Source organism: Strix aluco, chromosome Z (assembly GCF_031877795.1).
Source record: "Strix aluco isolate bStrAlu1 chromosome Z, bStrAlu1.hap1, whole genome shotgun sequence".
Taxonomy (NCBI): domain Eukaryota; kingdom Metazoa; phylum Chordata; class Aves; order Strigiformes; family Strigidae; genus Strix; species Strix aluco.
In genome coordinates this window covers 36,729,847-36,753,034 of record NC_133971.1, presented here as the reverse complement: position 1 = coordinate 36,753,034, position 23,188 = coordinate 36,729,847, and the positions used below count along the sequence as shown (strand labels likewise).

General features: G+C 39.4%; 1 protein-coding gene across 1 annotated transcript in view; it reads right to left on the bottom strand.

Moving 5' to 3' along the window:
- The window catches only part of ADAMTSL1 (ADAMTS like 1), a 215,776-nt gene that overhangs the window by 167,948 nt on the left and 24,640 nt on the right, over positions 1-23,188 (bottom strand). The window contains exons 2-3 of the mRNA XM_074812177.1: positions 22,554-22,681; positions 5,891-5,936 (exon numbers count right to left, since the gene is read on the bottom strand). Of these exons, the coding sequence (XP_074668278.1) occupies positions 5,891-5,936; positions 22,554-22,681 (174 nt within the window). The remainder of the gene's footprint in view (positions 1-5,890; positions 5,937-22,553; positions 22,682-23,188) is intronic.

The window sequence follows — 23,188 nt, the reverse complement described above, 5'->3', positions numbered from 1 at the left end:
TAAAGAGATTAGGAGATCTAGGGATTTAACAGAAACTCCACTCAGCCTTGAAGTCTTGTTGAATGCCCTATTTGAATTAAGTTTCTTGCAGCCAGGCTTTTCACTAGTCTGCTCCTGTGAACTTCTAAATAGGTTATGATCAGGCTTAGCTGCTTAGGTCGAGAGGGGCTCATACTATAGCTTTCTCTGACAACCCCAAGACACTGCAATGTCTGACAGAGAAGCATGAGAGAAATAATATGAACAAAGTAAACTGGGGAATATAAGCAAATGCTTACTCTGTATGGAATAAACATGGAGTGAAGATGAGAGCTAAAACAGTCAATGAAGTACAAATGTACATCTCCATGAATATTTGTCATTAGAAATATTTATAAAAACTATTTTTGACAAAAAATGTTTGGGTTTTTTTTCAAAGAATGTCCTCATTTTTAGCAAATAATTCCATATGCAGCTTCTCCTGCTGTTTTAAAATTTTTGTTTGTTCATACCTTTTAAAGTGAAGTGCTTAAACTAAATACAGTAACTTGCATTTCATCTTGAAAAACTTCCAAATATTTCAGTCAAAAACTAATACAAGTACATGGTATTAGAGTACACTTTCCTAAAAGCACCACGGGTGCCACCTTGGCAGATCAAAAAGAGATATTCAAATAAAACAAAATTATCATTATCAGCAATATTGAATTTATTCTATGAATCATCCAGAGTCCTGAAGAGTCCTCAGATGCCACTGTCATGGAAGTGATTCACATTGTTTGGTCTACAAAGATTCTTGATGCATTTACACAGAATGGCAGCAGTGGGGTTTTTTTTGTTCTATTTTTTAATATTCAAAGATTCACAGGTTCGCTTGCTGAGAAGATAGAAAATCCAGAAGTCAGTGCTGCTACCATTAGCAATATACTAAAAGCAGTTGTTTCTAAGTTCAAAGAAATAACTCCTAGATGACAGACTGGGGTTTTAAAATGCACCCATTCGGAAATAAGATGGTAGTTAATAAAATCCACCATTTTGAGGAACAGACTGTGGTGACAATAAATGATCTGAGTTTGGAAGAATTTCCACTTAAAAAGTAAACTGACATTAAGTAAATCTGGTGTTAGTAAGGAGATAGGTGTAGTGCTTATACTTTATTAAAAAAAAGTAAATTACTGCAAAATGCAAACTGGGATGTTTGATTGCAAAAGACTTCACATGGCATTTCTGGCCACCAGAAGGTAGAAAAACTAAATCCTAATCATTTTTGTAGCTCTGAAAATATCCTACCTGGTGATGATGCTTCTCATACACAGAAGCTGACGCTTCTCATTCACAGAAGCCAATGCTTCTGAGAATTACGCACTTTTATGGAAGTTTAGGTTTGACAGTTTCCAACTGGTTGGGCTTTGGTGCCTCGAAAGAAGATAGTGTCATTTTGTTGAAAGTGAGATGGGCAATATCAGTGCTAGTGTGTACAAAATGTAGTATGAGCTGGTAAGAAACAGGGATGGAAGTAGCTTGTCAAAAAATGGAGGATGTCGTTACAGCTGGTATTTCAGTCAAGTGAAGAAAGTGAGGTATATATAAAAAAGAGCTGCAGGTCGTGTTTACAGGTTTTGGTGCTTTGATTAATGTGGTATAGCCATTATCTACAAATTTTTTCCTAGGCTTAAGGGAACTGTTCTAAACCTTGTCAAATGAGCTAGTAACATTGTGCAGCTTCCAGCATCATCTGTTTTCATGTCAAACAGCAAAATCTCAAGATCAGCTTCATATGTAGTGTTCCTCATCATGCTGGCAGGTATAAGCAAGTAAATATGAAAAGTAAAGTCCTTTGGGAATGAAGTGCCAGTCTTAGCATCTCATTTTTTTTTCTGGTCTGATTCAGAAAACAGTGGAATAAAAGGAAAAATATCAGGGAAAATAAAAATATTTTCAGTCACAAAAAGAGGGTTGATAATGGAGGAGAATGAAGAGAGAAGGCATGAAGACACATGAAGAACACATTCCAACAAACATCCTTCAGATAGTTTTTCATGTGAATAGGGGAAGAGAAAGCAAGAAACAACATAGTGACAGAAGGACTGAAAAAGAGAAAGGGCAAATGAGGTGACATGATACCCTGGTAAAAAGCTGGAGAGAACCTGGCAACTAAGAATGTGCCTAGAAGAAGGAACAGGGAGCATGCTAGCTTGGGGAAAAAAAAGGAACTAGTAAAAAAAATCCTACTCACAGTTTGGAAATATTTTTGTTTATTTTGCATAGTGTTTAGTATAACAACCCAGCTAGATACAAAAACATGTTTTCATTGCATTCAAATTACTCCCTCTCTCCCCTCCATGATTATATTCTAAATGTCTGGAAACATACTTGGAGTCAATATGAATAGCAAAAAAGAAAAAAAAGCAGATGCAATTCAACCCTAAATCATCTTCAGATTCCCTCATTCCTTCTTTTAGTATTTATACATATGGCTTCATAACCATAATCTTTCCAGTTTCTGATCAACACCAGGCAATGCAAGTGGTGAACATACTGGACTGGACTTGTTCTGTTAAGTACTGCTCGGAAGCTCAGACAGCAGTATCAGTCTCTCTTACAGTCTATACTATGCAAAATGGTTCAGCATCTCTAGAATAATAACAGGTCACTGAAAAAACAGACGCACCACTCTCTCCCCTTTGTCTCTCTTTTTCTTTATCTCATCCTTCCCACCCCCCCACCCCCCCCCGCCCCGACCCCCATAATTTAATTTCAGGATGAATTAAAACCAGCTGTAGCAAAATCTTGCAAATGATAGTGCCTAAGAAAACGTGTTCACTGCCAGATTCCAAGAAGTATTCTTCCCATTCTCCAATTCCACCCTTAAAATAAAGAATTTGCTTTTAGTATATGTGACTACCCATCCTTTCCTGTAAGAGGACAGTCATACGAACAAAAACATGTCAGTTTACAGACAGACAGTTTGCAGAAAATAAAAAGACTGGTTATTTTATGAACAGTAACATCAGTCCTCAAGTTATACGCAAGATAATGGTAACGAAAGTTTGTATTTCAGGACTCACTGATTGCCACAAGAATCAAAAAGGAATTTTTCACAATGCATGACAGCTAGCTTCATTTACAGGGGTGGAATGAGGGGATTTGTTCTCATCTTCCCTTAAAGCAACAGACTGTCATCTAACAGATGAAAATGTAGGTCTCATTGAGCCTGGGGCTCCATTCTCCTAATTTTCAGTGTCTTTGTGCATGAAACCTTAAAAGACGAAATCTGAGTTAACAAAAATACACACAATATTGTGTGCCTTTTCCAGTGCAGAATTCCATGACAAGCCATGGGGTTAATGAATGGTTTCCAAGGCCAAATTTGTGTGTATGTCCCCTTGGATTTTGGAGACAAAGACAGCAGAGAAAGTATACGCTTTTTTTTTTACTATTCTGAAAGAGACAAACAGTATTTCAGTGGTACAGCTGCACAATTCAATAACAGAATGGATTTCAGTGCAGAGATGCACGTCTGGGGTTCCCAGACTGCTTTACATTTCCACTGGTGCAGCACAAGGTACTTCAAAGTGGTACCTAGCCCCAGAAACACTAGGCTGAGGACCACCAAGGCTGTGGCAGGATCCTACCACAAGTTCTGATGCTGATCATGGTGGCAGTGCCCTTGCAATGGCTGATGTTGTGATACTGGTGCATGGTAACTCAGATTAGTAAATATGATAAGTGGAAGTGCGTAACATCTGAATCAAAGACTCAACATACTTTAAAAATAGAAAATACTTTCCCCCAAAATCAAATGCCTGCAAAATGAATACAACCAAGTACTGTCCTTATGACATAAAGCCATATTTGAACGGCCGGTCAAAGTAGATGCAGTCAGAAGCTTGAGAATAGTTTGATTTATTACTAGTTTTGCAAGTGTACCAAAACCAAACAAATGAAAACTCATTTCATCCTTTTCCTAAGGAAAAGAGCAATGTAGCAAATCCATTCTTTACCCTCTCTGAAAAAAAAAGAGGTTACATTCATAAATGTAGTCCTGGGTCTTCATAATTCAGTGGTAAAACTGTCACTGATTTCAGCATAGTAAAGCCCTTTGAAAGTTTCAGTTTGGATTATTTGGTATGAACTAATTAAGTGAGTTCTGCAGCTGCATGCCTCACTGGCATGTTGGAAAGTCTGGAGCTAGTATGGCCAAATACAAGGTATGTAAATGAATTGCCTGAAAAAACTATGCAAGATTTTATTTTGAAAGAAAACTGTTCAGATGCACATTTCTAAAACAGAACCTAAGCTAAAAATAACATTAAAAAAATTATTCCTTATCTTGAAAAGTTAAGATCAATGATTCCAAAATAAGGCTTGCAACACAGGTAATACCCCAACCTCTCATTACAGAATCACAGAATCATCTAGGTTGGAAAGGACCTTGAAGATCATCTAGTCCAATCGTTAAAATCATTAGGGTGATCCAGGAACAGCTAATGGCAGCAGAGCAGGATGCTAGTTTGTCTTACTGCTCTTAGCATACACAAAGGCAGGTCAGAATCATAGAATAGTTTGGGTTGGAAGACACCTTAAAGATCATCTAGTTCCAACCCCTCTGCTGTGGGCAGGGGCACCTTCCACAGGAAGAAGGAAGGTGACTGTCTTAACATGCAGACATTCACTAACCAAAACAAAACTGATGGGTCTAATTGTAGACCAATTAGCCTTTAATAGTTGTTTGCCCTTTTTTTTCCTTTTTGTGTCCTATTCCACAGAGCTACAGCACGCAACTTGACTGGCACAAATCAACCTTCCCATTCCCTCCATGGTAGCAGTGTAGCCTAAATGCCTCAGAGGTAGAAACCAGACTGTTATTCAGCAGTAGACATATTTATTGACTATTCTAGTTGTTTTCAGTTAGCAAAGCAGATGTCTAGAGTGATGAGAAATTTCAGGAACCCAAAGAATACACCCAGAACAAATTTCAGAGGAAGAACTGTGAGAAATCTTACTGCAATGGGAGTCTACAACTCAGATAGAAGCAGTTTCTTTCATTATGAACTGTGGTCTGTTGAAGAAAATATAAGCTAAATATGAGGGAACATATTCATTTTTTTAGCTTAAACTTTTAAACCTTTTTAGACAAAGCACCTATTGAAAGGCTTCTGAGTATGTCCCTATCAGGCATGAGAAAGCTTGGCCCAGTGCACATTTGATTTCATTTTCCATCTTTACTGGTAAAATTGACATTTCTCCATGTAATTTGAGAACTTTTACTATTCTTGGCATCCAATAAAACTTTCCGTATGAAAGTCTTTATTTCCATTTTCACCAGTGAAAACACACACTTCCACTTTGGTGAGCAGAGAAGTTAAAAGTTTACTGTATTGAAATATGTATTTATTTTATTGTATTGAAAACTGTATTCATCATATATAAAAAACAAGCAAGAGCCTTTGGAAAGGCCAAAACACTGGTGCAGGCTACCTAAAACTGCTTTTCTAAGACATGCAACAGAATTCCAATGCTGGGAGGGCACAAGTGAACAAAAACATCTCTTACTAACTTGTCTTCAATCCTTAACAGCTTAATCCTCTAGCCTGACAGTGTGAACCAGCTGGTTACCAAAGTAATACTGGGAGCATGAGTGGTCTTGATTCTGCCCGGGGGGTTGTAAAAAGCAACTCTGAAGTTTCACCAACACTCTCTTTGGAAAGGCTGTGACTGCAATCCCTTCCAAACAGTTTTAGCATCATGCTATGCCATAATCTCTCCAGTTTTTCAAGAAACTGACAAAGGTTTGCTCACAGTCGTTCTGGTATGAAGGCAGTTTAGATAGCTACAGTACCCTCACTATCACATTACTAAATTATTTTATATAATATGGATGTGACTGTCAAAGCTGTACTTCACTTACCACATTGCTGCACGTCCTGTACCGGATGTTTCGCCCTTCACAGATCCTGTGTCCAAAAATTAAAAACAAACCCCAAACCATTAATAGCTGAATATAAAAAGCAAACACATAATGTTTACTGTGTCAGCATCTTTTCTACAAAGACCTCTAATCACCAAATCTCCCACCAACCCTCTTCCCCAGAGTAAAGGGCTCTCTGTCCCTATATGTGCACTGAGGTTTGAATTCCACAACTCCTCAGTTTCCTACCTTTGCTTTAAAAATGAGTTTCTAGAGGGTGGCATCAGTTTATAAATGAGGTTGGAAGTCAGAGTATAGAGCTTAGCTGGAAATCAACATCTGAATCACATTAATAATGCCCCATGTCTCCCAGCTACCCACAGTGATTTCACAAGGGCACAGCTCTGTGTCTACCCAGGCACACACCTCAGCATTGATACAGTCAGAGCAGCTGGGCTTTTCTGGCTGGGGAGCAACCAACGCATTGGGAGGAAGGAAGCTTGACTACAGCAGCGTGAAATGACAAGTTGAAATTTTCCCAATTTGATATGAGGGCAGAAGGAGAGCCTAAAACTTCCCCTCGATCCACCAGCCCTTCACTGCTCCCTGATCCCTGATGCAGAACAGCATCCAAAGAGCAGCTGGGCCCAGCAGAGGTCAAGAAGAGCACGTGCCCTGACATGTGCTCTCCATGGCTCTCCTCCTTTTCCCCCACAGCAGACCCATACCAGGTCTGATTCTGGCAGGGCTCCCAGATGAAAGGTCAACACCCAGATATCTTTTTAACACTCAGCAGTGTGCATTCCGAGTATTTGATCTTAGGTGAAGTTTCACGTGTTTTATAAGTTCAGACTGCATATTTGATGGAGGTCCTCAGTTCAAGTCAGAATGCAGGGTTTGGCTTTTAAAGATTATCCTTCAAAATAATAGGATTCCTTACATTTTTAATTTTTTTAATTTCACAACTTTTTTTCCCTTCTTTTTTGGCCAGAAGCACACATTCCTTGAGAACTAAATGCCTGCCAAGACTGAATTTTTAAATCCAAACCATTTTGAACTATCCAAGAGAAAGGACAGCATCTGCATGTATTTGTGTCATTCTTTTTTCCTTCATTTTTTAAAAACAGAAAAATCTTTTTCCATACTGAGTTAACTCTAAACCAAACTGATTTCCTTTAAATTATTAAAGTCATCCTTTTTCCCATCTTTATTCACAAGACTTAATTGTGAAATTCCTCCAGCAGTCATCTACACCTATGTGAGTACAAAATCAGAGTAAAACACAGTTTTGCAAACATATCACAGGGGTATAAATGATCACAAAAGACATAGACAAGTAAATAAACCCTATTACTTTTTCAGAAGAAATGTAAGCATAAAGACAACATATTTAGTTGTATAGCATTTGACATATAAAGAATGCTGCTAAAAGCATAATAGGAGTATGATTAATTCGATGGTTTTGTAACGTTATATAATTAACTCAAGAAAATTTTGATCATTGCAAACATGCACAGAAGTGAAAAGTATACGCAGAGTATGTAACACTAGAAAAAAACAGTTTTAGCAGTACAATAATAAAAATTATATTCACAATATGTTATGAACTAAAAAACAAAAAAGAAAACCCAAGCAACTCCCCCACTATCCCAGTCATTCCTGAACAATATAGACAAGCTGGTAGAGAGACTGTGGTGCACGTCAATGCTGTTTACACACCGTTACACTCAATAGAGAGACTCTTGACTTACACCAATCAGTAGCAAAGAAAAAATTGTATTATACAGCATGTAGGCTGTTCTAGTGCAGGCCTTGTACACCACTATGACAGCTTGTTCAGCAAGCTTGATACTGCCCCATCTGTCTCTGAGAAATGCTGTACAACCCATCAGACATCCCTTTGCTTCACACAGACCTGCTGTTACCACAATTTCAATTATCGCAATTTATTAACCTCAGAATCACTGCACTGCCAGGGAAATTTAAACTTCTATCATCTGCCTCATAGTTTCTTCTTCTTTTCACAGTTTCTTCATATTGTCTGTTTTAAAATGAAAAAACACTTACTTTTTGCTTATTCTTTGCATTAGGGAAAAGAATAGGTACGTTGATTAGACATGTGCAACAGAACTCCATTTCTGAACAACCCTGGCCATTAGCCAAAGGAGTGAAACTGGAAGAAAAATCTGAATAGTTCTGTTGCAAAAGTAGATACTTGAATTTAAGAGAATCTGGAATATTGTCCTGAAGCAGCATAGATGTGAGACACAAACTATTCTGCAAATCTATTGTGAAAATGCATCAACTCAGGCTAAAAGTGGTTTGCCTGCTTTTGTTTGATGGGTGGTAACTGGGAAACTAATGAGCTTAAACAGCAAAATTCCAAATATGGGCTGGGAGAGGGGACAAGGGGAGTTTTGCAAGAGTGGGTCCTAGTGTTCATGAATCATCACAAGTATCTACTTTTGGATTCAAAGCCATATGATTTGTAGAAAAAAAAAAAAAAGATGGCTAAAAAGAATCTGAAAATAAAATTTAAAGAGCAGCTTTTGGGGGGCATAAATTTTGATTTTTAAAAGTAAATTCTGTTTCTGCACTTGTCTATGCTTAAAATAGGGGAGCTGTAATCATCTAGTGAACGTAATCCTGTTAAAGTGAAACACACAGCATCCTGCATGATATCAGGCCAGACTAAGTTTTCTCCTCTAGGCAGGGTTCAAATTAATGGTACAGGTCCCATATCTCAGTGTGGATTCTTTGCAGAATGCCACAGCACAGAGCATTTAACATGCAAGGAAGGACCACAGTGGATTAGTAAAACCATGTTATGAGATGATACAGTCACCGCACATCCTCTGACTTCTGCAGCGTATAAATGAGAACTCACATCAACAAGGAGTACATACAGTCTGTTGGAAAAAGCAGAAGTCACCCAAAATGGCAACTTTGTCCTAGAGAGCACACAAAGAGTGGGAGCAGTAAGAGGTACTTCTAAGTCTTCTCTGTTATCTATACACTGCAGGGGATTTTGCAGAGGAAAAAGGTAGCTGAGGGTTTCGCTTGACAGGCAATTATTATCATGTGAATATGAAAGAAAAGCAAGCTATTGGGAATCATGTTTCATTCTTCAAACCTAGTCACTTGTTTTCAGTAAAGTTTCTGAAAGACATTAACAATTTTTAATATATTAAAATATTCACTTCTCTTAATGTAAACAACCCAAAACTCTGGTATTTATTTCTCCAGGCTCCAGTTTGTAGAGGGACTTAGTTCAAGTCCCCCCCTCAAAGGTCTAAAGTAGATGTGTATTTGTGCTCAGCTAGAGTTAGAAGCCTTGCAATAATCCATGTCAGAAAGAATAGCAATCTTATGCCAAAATTGCCTTTATCTGTAATTACCAAAGATGATGAAAGAGATTTGCAGAGGAGGATCTCATCCACTCCTGCCACTCTCAGCAGTCATCAAAGTTTGAAATGCTTTTCTTAAGAAACAAGTCTCCAAATAAGCAAGCAACTATGAGCCAAAAGTGGGTTATTTTTCTGGATGTGAATTGTGATGCAACTGTTCACTACAGGGGTTTGAAAGTTTATGTAATATTGGACAATTTTCGTTCCTCTTTATTTTCACACCCTTTGATAACCACTTTTCTGGGACAGGTTCTAGTTTCTGCACTGTACCTGTGAGAAAAGTATGCTGTGGGCCTTCCTCCTCCCATGAGATCTTAGGCAGGCTGCATCAGCCCTCCCCTTCCCCTGGTGCCAGAAGGCATGAGGCCATGCTACACACACAGTAACACAGAATCACAGAATCATCTAGGTTGGAAAGGACCTTGAAGATCATCTAGCCCAACCGTTAACCTAACACTGACAGTTTCCAACTACACCATATCCCTAAGCGCTATGTGAACCCGACTCTTAAACACCATCTTGCATCTCTCTTTCCTCACCGTGTTCCTCTTACCTCTTTCTCAAATGTTGCACAGTATTATGACCCCCTCTCATCCTCAGTACACTATCTGTGTTTGTCCTCTGGGGAAAAGAGAGTCTCTTATTTTTTAAGCACAACCCTTTTTCCATAAAGGAAACAGGAGGGAAGGCCATGGACACCAAATTGTTATGAAAAAGGAGGACACATCAGGACTGCATTGACTTTATGAGTTCACTTTTTCAAACTGTCTTGTCAGGTCTGCCCAACTTCATGTCCAGATTATTCAATTGACAATAAATTGAAATTATGCATAAACATTTTTCCACAGACTTTTGTTAATAAGCACCTTGCCTGCCACAATAGGTTGTGCAGATGCACTGGTATGTTTTGCCATGCAGCTTGATGTTGCAACTGTAAAAATCTTTCATTCCTTAGGAGACTGTCTCCTACAGACTTCTGCACCTTGCTGAAATAGTGAAACAACAGAAGTATTACAGGAATAGTTAACTTTGAGACAAGAAAAGTGGACATGGATAGACAAGCCAACTTTCCCTGGCAAATTTAGTTACAGATCATACGAATATTCTTTCTGCAGGAGTAAAAAATAAACAACCAGGAGGCAAAATACCTATTTGAGTCACCACGCACAGGAAGCTGGGTAGGCAAATAAAAACATGGGTACTGATCTGTGGCCACCAAAGACCTACTTTTTGCATAAATAATGAGCAGCCCTGCAGAGAAGGATTTGGGATACTGGTGGATGCAAAATTAGATACGAGCTGGCAACATGGGCTTGCAGCTTAGAAAGCCAATATTATCCTGGGCTACATAAAAAGAAGCATGGCCAGCAGGTCAAGGGAGGTGATTGTCCCCCTCTACTCAACTCTGCTGAGAGCCCACCTGGAGTACAGCATCCAGCTCTGGGGTCCCCAGTACAAGGCAGACATTGAGCTTGGTAGAGCAGATCCAGAGGAGGGCCACAAAAATGATCAGAGGGCGGAAACACCTCTCCTACGAAGAAAGACTGAGAGAGTTGGGGCTGAAGATGTGATCATGAGGGGAAAGTCCCATTTAACTAACTTAATGTCCTTTTGTGACAAGGTCACCCATCTAGTTGACCAGGGGAAGCCAGTAGATATGGGGGTTTTGGATTTTAGCAAAGCTTTTGATACTGTCTCTCACACTATCCTTCTGGACAACATGTCCAGCACACAGCTAGACAAGTCCATAATACATTAGGTGAACAACTGATTGATGGGTCAAGTTCAAAGAGTTACAGTAAATGGGGTCACGTCAGGCTCATGGCCAGTCACCAGTGGGGTTCCCCAGTGCTTGATTTTAGGGCCAGTGCTCTCTAATGTTTTTATAAATCATCTGAATGCAGGAATTAAATGTACTTAAAGTAAGTTTGTGATGATACTAAATTAGGAGGAGCTGTGAACTCCCTAGAGGGTAGAGAGGTCTTACAGAGAGATCTGGATAGACTCGAGATGGGCAGTTATCAACCATGTGAAATTTAACAGGAACGAGTTCAGGATTCTCCACCTGGGAAGGAGTAATCCTGGTTATACAGACAAACTGGGGGACTAAAGGCTGGAAAGCAGTCCTGTGGGAAGAGATCTGGGATGCTGAGCAGATGGCAAGTTGAATATGAGTCAACAGTGTGCCCTGGCAGCCAAAAGGGCCAACTGTGTCCTAGTGTGCATCAAGCACAGCATTGCTAGCCGGTCGAGGGAGGTGATTATTCCACTCTACACTGCACTGCTGTGGCCCCACCTCAAATACTGTGTGCAGTTTTGGGCGCCTCAATGTAAGAAGGACATTAGACTATTAGAGTGTGTTCAGCAGAGGGTGACCAAGACAGTGAAAGGTCTCAAGGGCAAGACTTACGAGGAGTGGCTGAGGTCACTTGCTTTGTTCAGTTTGGAGAAGGCTGAGAGCTGACCTCATCGCAGTCTACAGCTTCCTCAAGGGGGGCAGCAGCGTGGGAGGTGCTGATCTCCTCTTTCTGGTGACCAGCGATAGGACACGAGGAAATGGAATGAAGCTGCATCATGGGAAGTTCAGATTGGACATTAGGAAAAGGTTCTTCACTGAGAGGGTGGTCAGTCACTGGATCAGGCTCCCCAGAGAAGCGGTCACGGCACCAAGCCTGTCAAAGTTCAAAGAGCATCTGGATGATGCTCTTAGTCATATGGTTTTAGTTTTAGGTAGTCCTGTGAGGAACAGGGAGTTGGACTTGATGATCCTTATGGGTCCTTTCCAACTCAAGGTATTCTGTGATTCCATGATTCTGTGTTTGGCCTGGAGAAAAGAAGGCTCTAGGCGACCTTAGTACAGCATTTTAATATATAAAGAGAGATTATATGAAAGATGGATAAAGCCATTTTACCAAGGCCAGTACTGACAGGACAAGGAGCAATGATTTTAAGCTGAAAGAGGATAGATTTAAATTGGACATAATAAACGAATTTTTTGACGATGCAGGTCGTGAGACACTGGAAGAGGTTTCCCAGAGAAGTTGTGGATGCCCCATCACTGGAAGTGTTCAAGTTCAGGTTGGACTGGGCTTTAAGCAACCTGATCTAATGAAAAATGTCCCTGTTCATGGCAGTGGGTTTATACTAGATGATCTTTGAAGGTCCTTTCCAACCCAAACCATTTTATGATTCTATGAATAAATAACATTGACTCTCACGTATGTGAAGGGGATGACTACGGAACTGTCCTGGTTTCAGCTGGGATAGAGCTAATTTTCTTCCTAGTAGTTAGTACAGTGCTGTGTTTTGGATTTAGTATGAGAATAATGTTGATAATACACTGATGTTTTAGTTGTTGCTAAGTAGTACTTTTCCTAAGTCAGGGACTTTTCAGTTTCCCATGCTCTGCCAGCGAGCAGGTGCACAAGAAGCTGGGACAGAGCACCGCCAGGACAGCTGACCTGAATTAGCTGAAGGAGTATTCCATACCATAGGACATCATGCTCAGTATCTAAACTGGGGGAAGTTGGCCAGGAGGGGCCAGTCGTTGCTGGGGAACTGGATGGGCATTGGTCAGCAGGTGGTGAGAAATTGCATTGTGCATCACTTGTCTTTTTTCTTTCTCTTTTTTTTTGTTATCTTCCTTTTCATCATCATTATTATTATTGTTATTATGGTTATATTTTATTTTATTTCAATTATTAAACTGTTCTTATATCAACACACAAGTTTTACTTTTTTTTCAATTCTCCTCCCCATCCCACTGGAAGCAGGGAGGAGTAGGCAAGCAGTTCCATGGTGCTCAGTTGCCAGCTGGGGTTAAACCATGACAGCAACTAACGAAAAAGCCATACTGGGCTTTACTCTGTGAAACTCTGCTGTGTATCTAGAGTAAATTCACTAGAATCAAAATAATATAATATGGCTATACACATATGGAATATGACTATACGTTGTCGGAGTCACCATTAGCCGGGGTCCTTATTTCTCCGTGCGGGAACAGAAACGACGCAACACCAATGTGATGATCAGGTCGTCCATCTTTTTATTATATATTATTGTTTTTTCTCTATTCCTTTTCTGGTTACATTTATATTCTACTAAGTTCCGTACACGCACTCATCTATCTTCTAATAGGCTATGGGTCATCTACACGCGCTGTTCACGTGCCTCTACAAGCATTTGCATTGGTTAATTGCAATTAGCACGTAAAGCCCAAAACTTGCCAAAACTCCCTTATCTCATACCCTGTTTTGCTCAGACTTGTGTGCTTTTGCTGACCACAGGTGTTTCTCACTTATTTGCTGTCTTGTGTGGTTTTGCCAGCCTTATTTTGCTGGCCTTGTCTTCGTCCTTGCATTCTTCTGTCTGCACTAACTTTCTCCCAGCGCGGCCCAGACTCCTACAATACGTTATATCAAAGAAATGCTGTTAGAAAAAAGGAAAAAGTGCCTTTTTTTGATACTTAACCTGTACTCTGACTGACCGTTTAGGAATTTGAAGGACAAGTAAATAGTGCTTCTCAAAGACAAAGTCCCTTTCATGGTGATATTAGTACAAAACAACTACTTGTTTTTGGCTACCTGATGACTGTTGAAGTTGTGTTGAATGCTCTGTTGTACCGGGTCTGGCTGAGCCAGAATTGGTTTTCCCCTGTAGCAGCCCTCATGGTGCTGTGTTTTATGTTGGGAGCTGGCAGGGTGTTGATAGCACACTGGTGTTGTGGCTACTGCTGAGTAGTGCTTACACAGCACCAAGGCTCTTTCCGACATTTCTCCCCCACAGTGGGACGGGCTGGGCAAGATCTTGGGAGGGGACACAACCAGGACAGCTGACCCGAACTGACCAAAGGGATATTCCAGACCATATGACATCTGCTCAGTATAAAGCTGGGAAAAAGGAGGAAGGGGGTGGGTCACCCTTGGTCCTCCGAGGCAACCACTACGCGTATTGGAGCCCTGCTTCCTGAGAAGGCCCGACATCGCCTGTTCATGGGAAGTAGAGAATACATCTGTTTTCTTTATTTTGCTTCCATGCGCGGACCTTTGCTTCGCTTTGCTTATATTAAACTGCTTTTGTTTTACCCACAAGGGTTGTTTTGTTTTCGTATCTTATTTTCTTTCCCCTCTTTGCCCTGTTGAGAAAAAAAGGGGAAAGGGGGGGAAGTGATAGAGCAACTTGGTGGGCACCTGGCATTTAGCCAAGGTCAAACCACCACATCCGTACAGAATGCCATCCAATCTCTTCTAAAGGTTTGTTTATACTGTAAGCTATAGTGCAAGAAATAACCCAAGTAACCTAAAGGTAGCTAGCCATCCAGTTACTGATATACCAAGTTGGCTATTTCTAGCAGCCTAGTCAAAATAGCATAGAGCCCCAAGAAAGCTATTATATCTATTGGTCTGACAGAGATAAGCCTTTCCTTCTACAGGTATGATTAGGCTCATGTCACAATTTAAATTTAAATTCTGGAAGTTTGATGAGGGAAACAGTTCAGAACTGAGAATATTGTTGGGAATGTTATAAAATGATCAGCTGCAGTTCCAACAGTGCTCCAACCCACATAAAGGTCTTACTCTGAGTAGCTTCTGCTACCCTTGGAGTTTAAGGTGGGCATTACATTTACCCAAAAGTAAAGCAGACTGTGGTCTTTTGCTGTACAAATTGCTGGACAGAATAGAGTTTACTCCAATTTTTACTTTCAAACTTTTTTTGTGTTATTCAGAGCCTCTGAATATTATTTTCTAAGTAATAGCTGGCATTAACCAACACTTCCTGAACTCTCAATAAAATATGACTAGCTAGTCCAATTAAAATAACAAAAATCAAATTTGAGAAAAATAAAGGAAAAGAAAGAGAAAAATTTTTCAGAGTGCTTTCAGGCTACTGTTCATTTTCATGCATTTAGTCTCTCATGTTTGTCACTGTAGTATTTTTTATTTTCTTAAGATTCTTTTAAAAAGTGTCTTTAGATTTGCACATACAACGCATATTGAAGATACACAGAATGCAGTTACAGTTGCAAATGTTTTTCAGTTGCTCACTGGCCAAGAAAGGCAGAAAAACCGCAAGAATTAAACAAGTGCCTTTCAGCAAAACAATGGCAAGAGGTCTCTTCACAGTTCAAATGGAAAGAAAATGCAATACTAAATCTCACCTGGCCTTCCGTATCACAAAGATAGCATCTAGAACACATTGCAGGCCCAAAAGTACTAACACCCCAAATCTGAACATGCCTGAGCTCAGATCTGGATCCAAGGTTTGCAGCTGGTCTTTACAAAACAAATCTGCTGAGCAGGAACCCAAGTTCCCCATGATTTGAGGAAGTTTGAACGTGGGTCTGAATCACATGTGTTAGCCCAGATCCATTGAAATGATCATGCTTTCTCCTGTACAATGTATTGCTTGGGGCTTCAGAGAATCACTTAACTAAGCTTACAAAAACTCCCCATCAAGCAAAGGCCTGGCCTATTTAATTATTTTTCATTGAAATCCCAGAAGAGATTTATTGAAAGAATTATGAATATACAAGAGTTCTGTCAGTGAACCTGGATTTACAAACAGTATATCATCCAAGTGAAGGCTTCACAGACATTTTGTTAGGTAGGCTACTCCTCAACAGAGAGACAGATCTATGGAGACCATATCCATCACTCATCTGTAGGCAATACTGACTAGCATTCATTCTAACACAGATCAGTTTCCCACTCAAAACACCAACATAAAACATCCCTGTGGCAACTCTAACGAAGTATTACATGGGAAAACAACACTAGGAAAGCATTTTATATATTTTTAGCTACTTCACTGAGGCACAGAAGACAGAAATTAGGACAGCCTGCACAAGGTGACTAACTGGTTCTCCAAAGACCATCAGCAATCACTCCACAGATTACAACACTGACCTAGACTGCATGAAACTTGCAGATTTTTATAGTGTTGACTCAAATTTAAACTTGTCGTTTGCTGCTTCTGCCATCAGGAAGAGTTAGAACTGTAATCTCTCTCAAAAAATGGAAATGCTTCTCCGTCAGATGAAATCAGAAAATGTTCTCATAATTACAGATTTGACTAATCCCAGAGTAAACAGAATAAAAATTTCCCTTTTAAAATGCTGCTAGATGGCACAGCTTTAACCAGAAGCATCTACAAACTAAATATACTCAAAATATCTTCCAAATGTTTAAAACCATCCAATATAGCGTGGAGGATGTCCTTTACCAAGTAAACCAGCTACAGCTATCAACTGAAGCCAATAACCAAGTTATTGAGGTAACCTGAAGGTCATTTGCAGGAAGTAATACATAAAGCTAGCATACAGACACAGTTTTGATCAGGGTAATGAGAACCATCCTCCAAAATCATCTGGTAGCACAGGTGACCTAAGAATTTTATAATATTGATTGTTCTCCCACTGACCGGCATGACATGCTTCATCAGAACGCTATTTACTTTTGTGGATGTATTCAGCAGTTATGATAGCATTTGCACAAAAATATTTTGCTCTTTATTCTACAGACCTTAAGATAGCAAAGAGCTTATTCTAGAAGTCATAAAAACCCACAGGATTTAAAATTATCATTCTGACTGGCACAGGAACATTTCATAAAGTGACATAATTTTCTTATTTAGTAGTGCCAGGATTAGAGCAGACTGCGTTTATATCTTTGCACAACAGCTGCAGTAGTTCATGTTAGCTTCTATCTAATGAAGTAACCCAAAAACTAGAATAACTATTTCATCATAATTTTCACTTAGAAAGTTTAAAGGACCTTTTATCAATGTTAGATGTAAAAAACTTCAGATTCTCTTGCGATCTAAGCCCAGACAGATAAGTCTGTGAATGTGGCTTGAAACTAGGGGTCACAGCCACATGCTTGGATTAAATTCTAAATTCAGTTGTGAAGCAGCAACACAACAGTAGACAATGTTCTGGTATTAAAGGTATACAGCTGAAAGTTTAAACAGTATTTTTAAAATATGTAGTATTTGATGTATCCACTTTTCAGTGATGGTCAGTGTTGTTGTAATGAGTTCTAATTCTATTATTTAACCTTAAACTAACATGAATAACATGCATCTATTCCATCATCATGACAGGCCACAAAGCATTTGATGCTTGAGTTGTGAATTGATAATCTGTGTGATCAAAATGAGAAAATATTACGCCGTAATGAAATAAATCCAATTTACTTTGGGCTTCTGACTTATGAAAAATGTCACACAGTATAAAATTGACCTAATTTTAGCTAATTTAGCTAATTTATTAAACCTAACCTCCAAAGGTCTCAGTGGCTATTTTACTGATCAGCAGAGTCAAACCACAATAAAACTGAGAGTCATTTCTGCAGAACTACTGTCTTCATCTTGCAGAATGCAGTGGCAGTGGGCTTGTGAAGAATGTGATGGTGATTTGTGTTGTGGAATATAGCAACTTTAATGTGAGGAGCAGGTGTCCTGCAGGTATTTCGCAATGTATATAAGTTAAAGGGGATTTACCATGGTTTTGTTGTTAAAATGGTTTGGAGTTTTTTTTCTGTAAACACAGACTCCTATGGACTGTTACTGCGCAAGTGGAAAAGTACTGGAGGGACCCCTGTCAGAAGCCCCTAGAAGACCCGGGAAAGTTCGAGAAGCTCTACTGCACATGTGCAGACTGGGAGAAGGTTCGAGAAAGCTCTATTGCGCCTGCGCAGCCAGGAGGTGGAAACTTTTTGGGGAGAATTACGCCCATTTTGTGAATATGCATGAGGGTAAACTATAAGGGGGGGTGGCACAGCTCCACCTAGCGTGCGTCGGTGTGGAGCGGAAAGCCCCCTCCCCAGCGTACCGAGTCCAATAAATTTATAAAACTATTTTTCTGGTTCTGCCTCTGCATTTATAACAGGCTGAACAACCAAACTAGTGAATCATGTACTTTAGCTACTTTAGCAAGCAGAGCTGATGGAAAGGGTGTTTCATACTGGTGGTTTGCTAGCATTACCAAAAGGCAGCCATCAGCTGAAGGAAGGAAGGGAGGTATTTGAAAAGGTGAAAAAAATATATTCCTGCAAGTAACAAAGCCAGTATGAAGCATCTGAACAAAGGTGGGATCGTGACTCCCTCATGTATGTTCCCTCTTTTTTTCCTTTTCTTTTTTTTTTTTTTTTTTAGAATTGCTGTCACTTTCATCACTGAGGGAAATTTGTCAGGAAAATGTTAATGTTGACTTTCTTCTGCTACTAAACATACATCCCTCATCTAATGGTGGAAAGCCTCCACTCTATTCAGCAGCTTACACACGATTTCCCAGAGGTAAGAGTGATGATCTCAAATTTTGACCCCTTAACCCAGATTCAGTATCCATGGGCCTCCATAGCCAGCTTAGCACTCTGCTGTACACTCACACAAACTGTTCCCTGCTTCATGCTTTAACCAGGAACAGCAGCAGTAGTAACAGGTAGGGTTTCTAAGCAGTTTGAAGAAAGACGACTTCTCAATTATCTGCTAAAATCATTCCCCAAACTCTAGGACATCCTGCTCTTCTGCTACCTACAACCTTACTTTACTAGAAAGTGATGACGAATTTAGAAGGCGATAGGAAAAAAATCACAATTATCTTCTCGCCAAGCATAGAAACAGTAAAACACTATTGATATTACTGGAGTACTTGTCAATATGTAAAGTACAATTCCAGAACACACATAATATTTTTAGGTTGAGAACAGGTGAACTTAGCATGAGAGAATTTATAATTTCTTCTATGATTTGAAAATGTATTCCAATACAAGGAAATTAAATAAATGCACATGAACTTCAGATATCTAATGAACATTCAGCTATTCATTACTCTGTTTGCTTGAATCAACATGCACACTTACTAATACCTGATTGAAGGTCTGTAAGTACTATCAATCACCATGCGGGATGACAAACTCCAGCTCTACTGTACAGCAGGCAGACTGCAACAAATAATAGCCAGATTCCAAGGAAGAGAGCAAAGACCATAATGCAGTGTCTCTCCACCTGCTCTGCCTATGCATTTCCAGCATCCCTGTAGCTAATAAAACTTGGTTCTCTGTAGAAGCACAACTTTTTCTAGTTTGGCCCTCAAGAAAAACAGGAGTGGTCTGTGGTTCTCCTCTCTACAGGTTTTGACGAGCAGTGCTGCATGGCACTTCATGATGGAGAGGAGACAGATGAGTTTCTGTTTCCTGATCTTTGTACACACCCCCCCCTCCCCCCCCAAAAAAATACTGAAACTGAAGGGCAAAACACTGACATGATAAAAATAAATACTTCTTCCCCCAATATATAATTAGGCTGGGAGGTTGACTTTCAAGTCGGTTGAGGCAAACAACTGTAACATTTAAAGGGGGTCTCCCCTTTTGTGTAAATAACAAGAATACCTGAAGTTATAAAGAGTTAATGCCAACAAAGAGCACAAAAAGTGTCGTGCTTTGCACTTTAGCCCAGTCTTTAACTAATTAGCAAAATGTTATTTTCCTGGGGCTTATTCTGCCACCAGAGTGACCCAAGTGCTGCTTGCTGTCAGTGTGAAATACCAAGGCACATGGTTGACTTGGGCTGACAACTCTTGTCTGCTTGTGTGACTGGCATATTTATTTATATCACTGTCATGCTAAATGTCCTTAGCATAATCAGGACCAGTTGTTCTAATGAAATGTACTGTTAAACAGCCCCTACCCTGAAATGTTTGCCATCTAAAACACTAGAAAATAGAATTTCTCACTAACACTTTCCATTCTTTCATCACAGCTGCAAAGGCCTAACACAAAACATGTTCCCAAAACAAACAACACAAGCACTAACATAACTTTGGCAAATGAAAGCTGGATAGAAAACTGTTTTCCTTTATTTAGCTGCATATACTAATGGTGTTTAGCAATGGGCAATTAGACTTTGCATTTCTTCAAAGCAGATGCACTGGGCTCTTTCTTTTCATATAATGCTCTGAAAGTCACCTCATACAGAACTAAAAGATGTAAGGCATTATGAAAATTTCTCCCAGGATGAGAAATATTTAGGATTAAATCATTCCAAAACATCAGAATGTGCTGCCAGTTTTCATTTGCCAGAAGTATCTAGTATCCTCCTTCATGCTGCCATGAAATATACACAGCAAATACATGAGATAAACTGTACCAACCAAGAAATTGTCCCAGAAGGGTGGACATTTTGTTCTAGCCTTGCCAGGTTTGAAATACTCATGTGCACAGGCTTATTTCCAAATCAAAGTCTGGATGAGTTTTTTTCCCCTGCTCTCTCTCTGCCTTTTTCTTAGTGACTTAAAATGTTTGCCTAGCACAGAAATTAATAATTTAAACTGTTTATTTAATTAGCAATCACACAGAGACCAGGAAAAAGGAAAAACTATCACACTTTTGATACTGTGCTAATTCCATGTCAAATTTTACTATTTATGATTTATAGTCACTGGCTAGCAAATGTTGTGCACTTAATTTAACCCCTGCATCCTATCCTGGAAACAGGGGGCTTCCATGTCTGAACGGCCAAAGTCTGTAGTTAGTTTCTTAAGGCAGGAACCATTGCTTATCTACTGATGGGACAGTAGTAAGGTATTGTATGAAAAACAAGTACTGTGCAATTTATAATTTTATTTCCTGTTCCACTGGGGTAGCTTCAGGGACATCCTGTATAGTACAAGAGGAGCAGATAGGGAGAGCCTGCCCAGAAAGGGTGGTTTATACTTACATACTACAGAGTCCTATGACTACTACTACTACTGTCATGGACCTCCAAGACTTTTCTCCTCTAGAAATTATGAAGCAGTTCTCAGTGAGGGAGCAGAGGTGTAGTCAGCAAGCTCTTGTATTACTCAGATCCCCCAGATCTCCTAATATGTCTGGATTCATGTTTACATTAAAGGAACATATAGAAGATCACCTGTTTTCCTATGTCTGAAAAGGATACGCTGTGATTGAAAACAAATTCCTGACCCTGCAATTCTTGATTTTGAGGCGTTTGCAGAACCACTGTTTCCTATGGAACTAACAAGAAATGAGAATTTGTCCCCAAGTTAAAAAAACCAAATTATTATTCTTTTTTCCATGGAAATGGAAAAGTACTGTTTTCCCACTGGTTTCAGTAGATGCCTTTGCCTAGCTTGTCTCTTTTAAGCAGACTTTTGCACACTGTCAACTCAATAACTGCTGGAACTAAGAGACCGAACTGTCTACAGATAAAGCTAAAATACACAATATTGTATTCTGATCTTATGGTTCAGTGCCTTGTACTGTTACTTGTCCCACTAAACAATATGATGTACTAAAATGTCAGATTGTAGGAAACAATTTGGAGTGTATTGTCATTGTTTTATTAACATTGTTAACAAATGTTAAACATTTATTAACATTTTTATAAACACATGAAAGAACATACAAAAGAAACATGTGCAGGATGGAAAATTATATTACATTTTTTATACTACAATATATAAGGTATCAGAGATGGCAGTAAGCCACAAAGTTTGGGTCTGGAGGGTCTGGAGTTTTCCTTCATATCCTTTATCAGAAATCTGTTAATATTTATCACATATACCATGTTTACTGCAGGTAAATTTTTTCCTAAAGTAGATAGAAATAGTATTTGCTAGAAATATTTTGCAGGTAAAACTTACATTTACTACAGAGTGGAAGTGACGTCAAATGACTCGTCTGTGTTCCACTGCAAGCTAGTAACTGGGAAGGAATAAAATCTCAGATGCCTGACTCGGTACCCAGACTTTACCTTTGCACTGGGCCATTCTACTTCTGCCTGTTGGGGAGAGTTTCCTGGTATGGAAGACTTCTTATCTGAAAATTAATTCCTAAGATATCCTCAGCAGAATTATAATTCTTTCTTATATAGCTCAGTATGTTGTGTTGTGATACTTTTATAGTTTAAGAGACTGTGGGGCACTAAACCTAGTGAATTAGCTGTAGTCCGGTACAAATGCATGAAGAGTCTTACCGCTTAATGGTGAAAGAGTAGGGAGGTTTAATTTTTTAGTAGCTGGCAGCCTTGCAAGCTGTTCAGGCAACTTTTCTATCTCCATAGGTTCTCACTATGTTTTAAAAAGGTGTTGCCTTATCAAACATGTTGGCTGCTTGCCTGAATTAAAAAAACACCATAATTTTTAACACTGAGTTGGAAATCTCAGCATAGTTCAAGACACTGATTACTTTTTATGGTCTGACACATACAAGTAAGTTGGTTTCTCCTATCAGTAAAGTAAAAAGTGTTCACCCACTTACTTGCTGCTCAGGCAGCGTCTCAGTGAATACGAAGCCCCTCCTCCACAAGTGCGTGAACATTCACTCCATGAGCCCCAGGCATCCCACAGTGAGTCCTGGTCTTCCTCTGAGCGAGCTGTTCTGGAGCTCTGAGGAGAGGGAGAAGGAAAAAAAATCAGGAAAAATAATTTAAAGGACAAAAAACATTGTTGCTAGTTTAACCTTTTTTTTTACTGCATATCTTCTTGGTCATTCAAAGCACTGAATAAATATGTTATTCTCTGTCATTCCTACTGATTGGCAGCCGGTTCCTGCAGTGGGGCTTGCTGTATGAACTTGCTTTCATCCTTTGAGTATCATACTCTGTCTTAATTTGAGACTGGTGATGACTATTATAAAAGAGCACTTTGGACAACAGTGAGACAAAGGATTTTTCCTGATTAAAGGAAGAGGTGGAGTATTGTAGACATTAGAAATTGTGCTTTGACATTTTGTTGCTGTGCTAGAAACTATGAAAGGGCATATAAAAAGTGCCTTCCACGATGCTCTTGAGGAAAAAAAGAATCACAACATAGTGAATCAATGTGATACAAAGGCATTCAACATAACGACATTCATGCACTCACCATAAGGAACTGGAACTATCATTACTTACT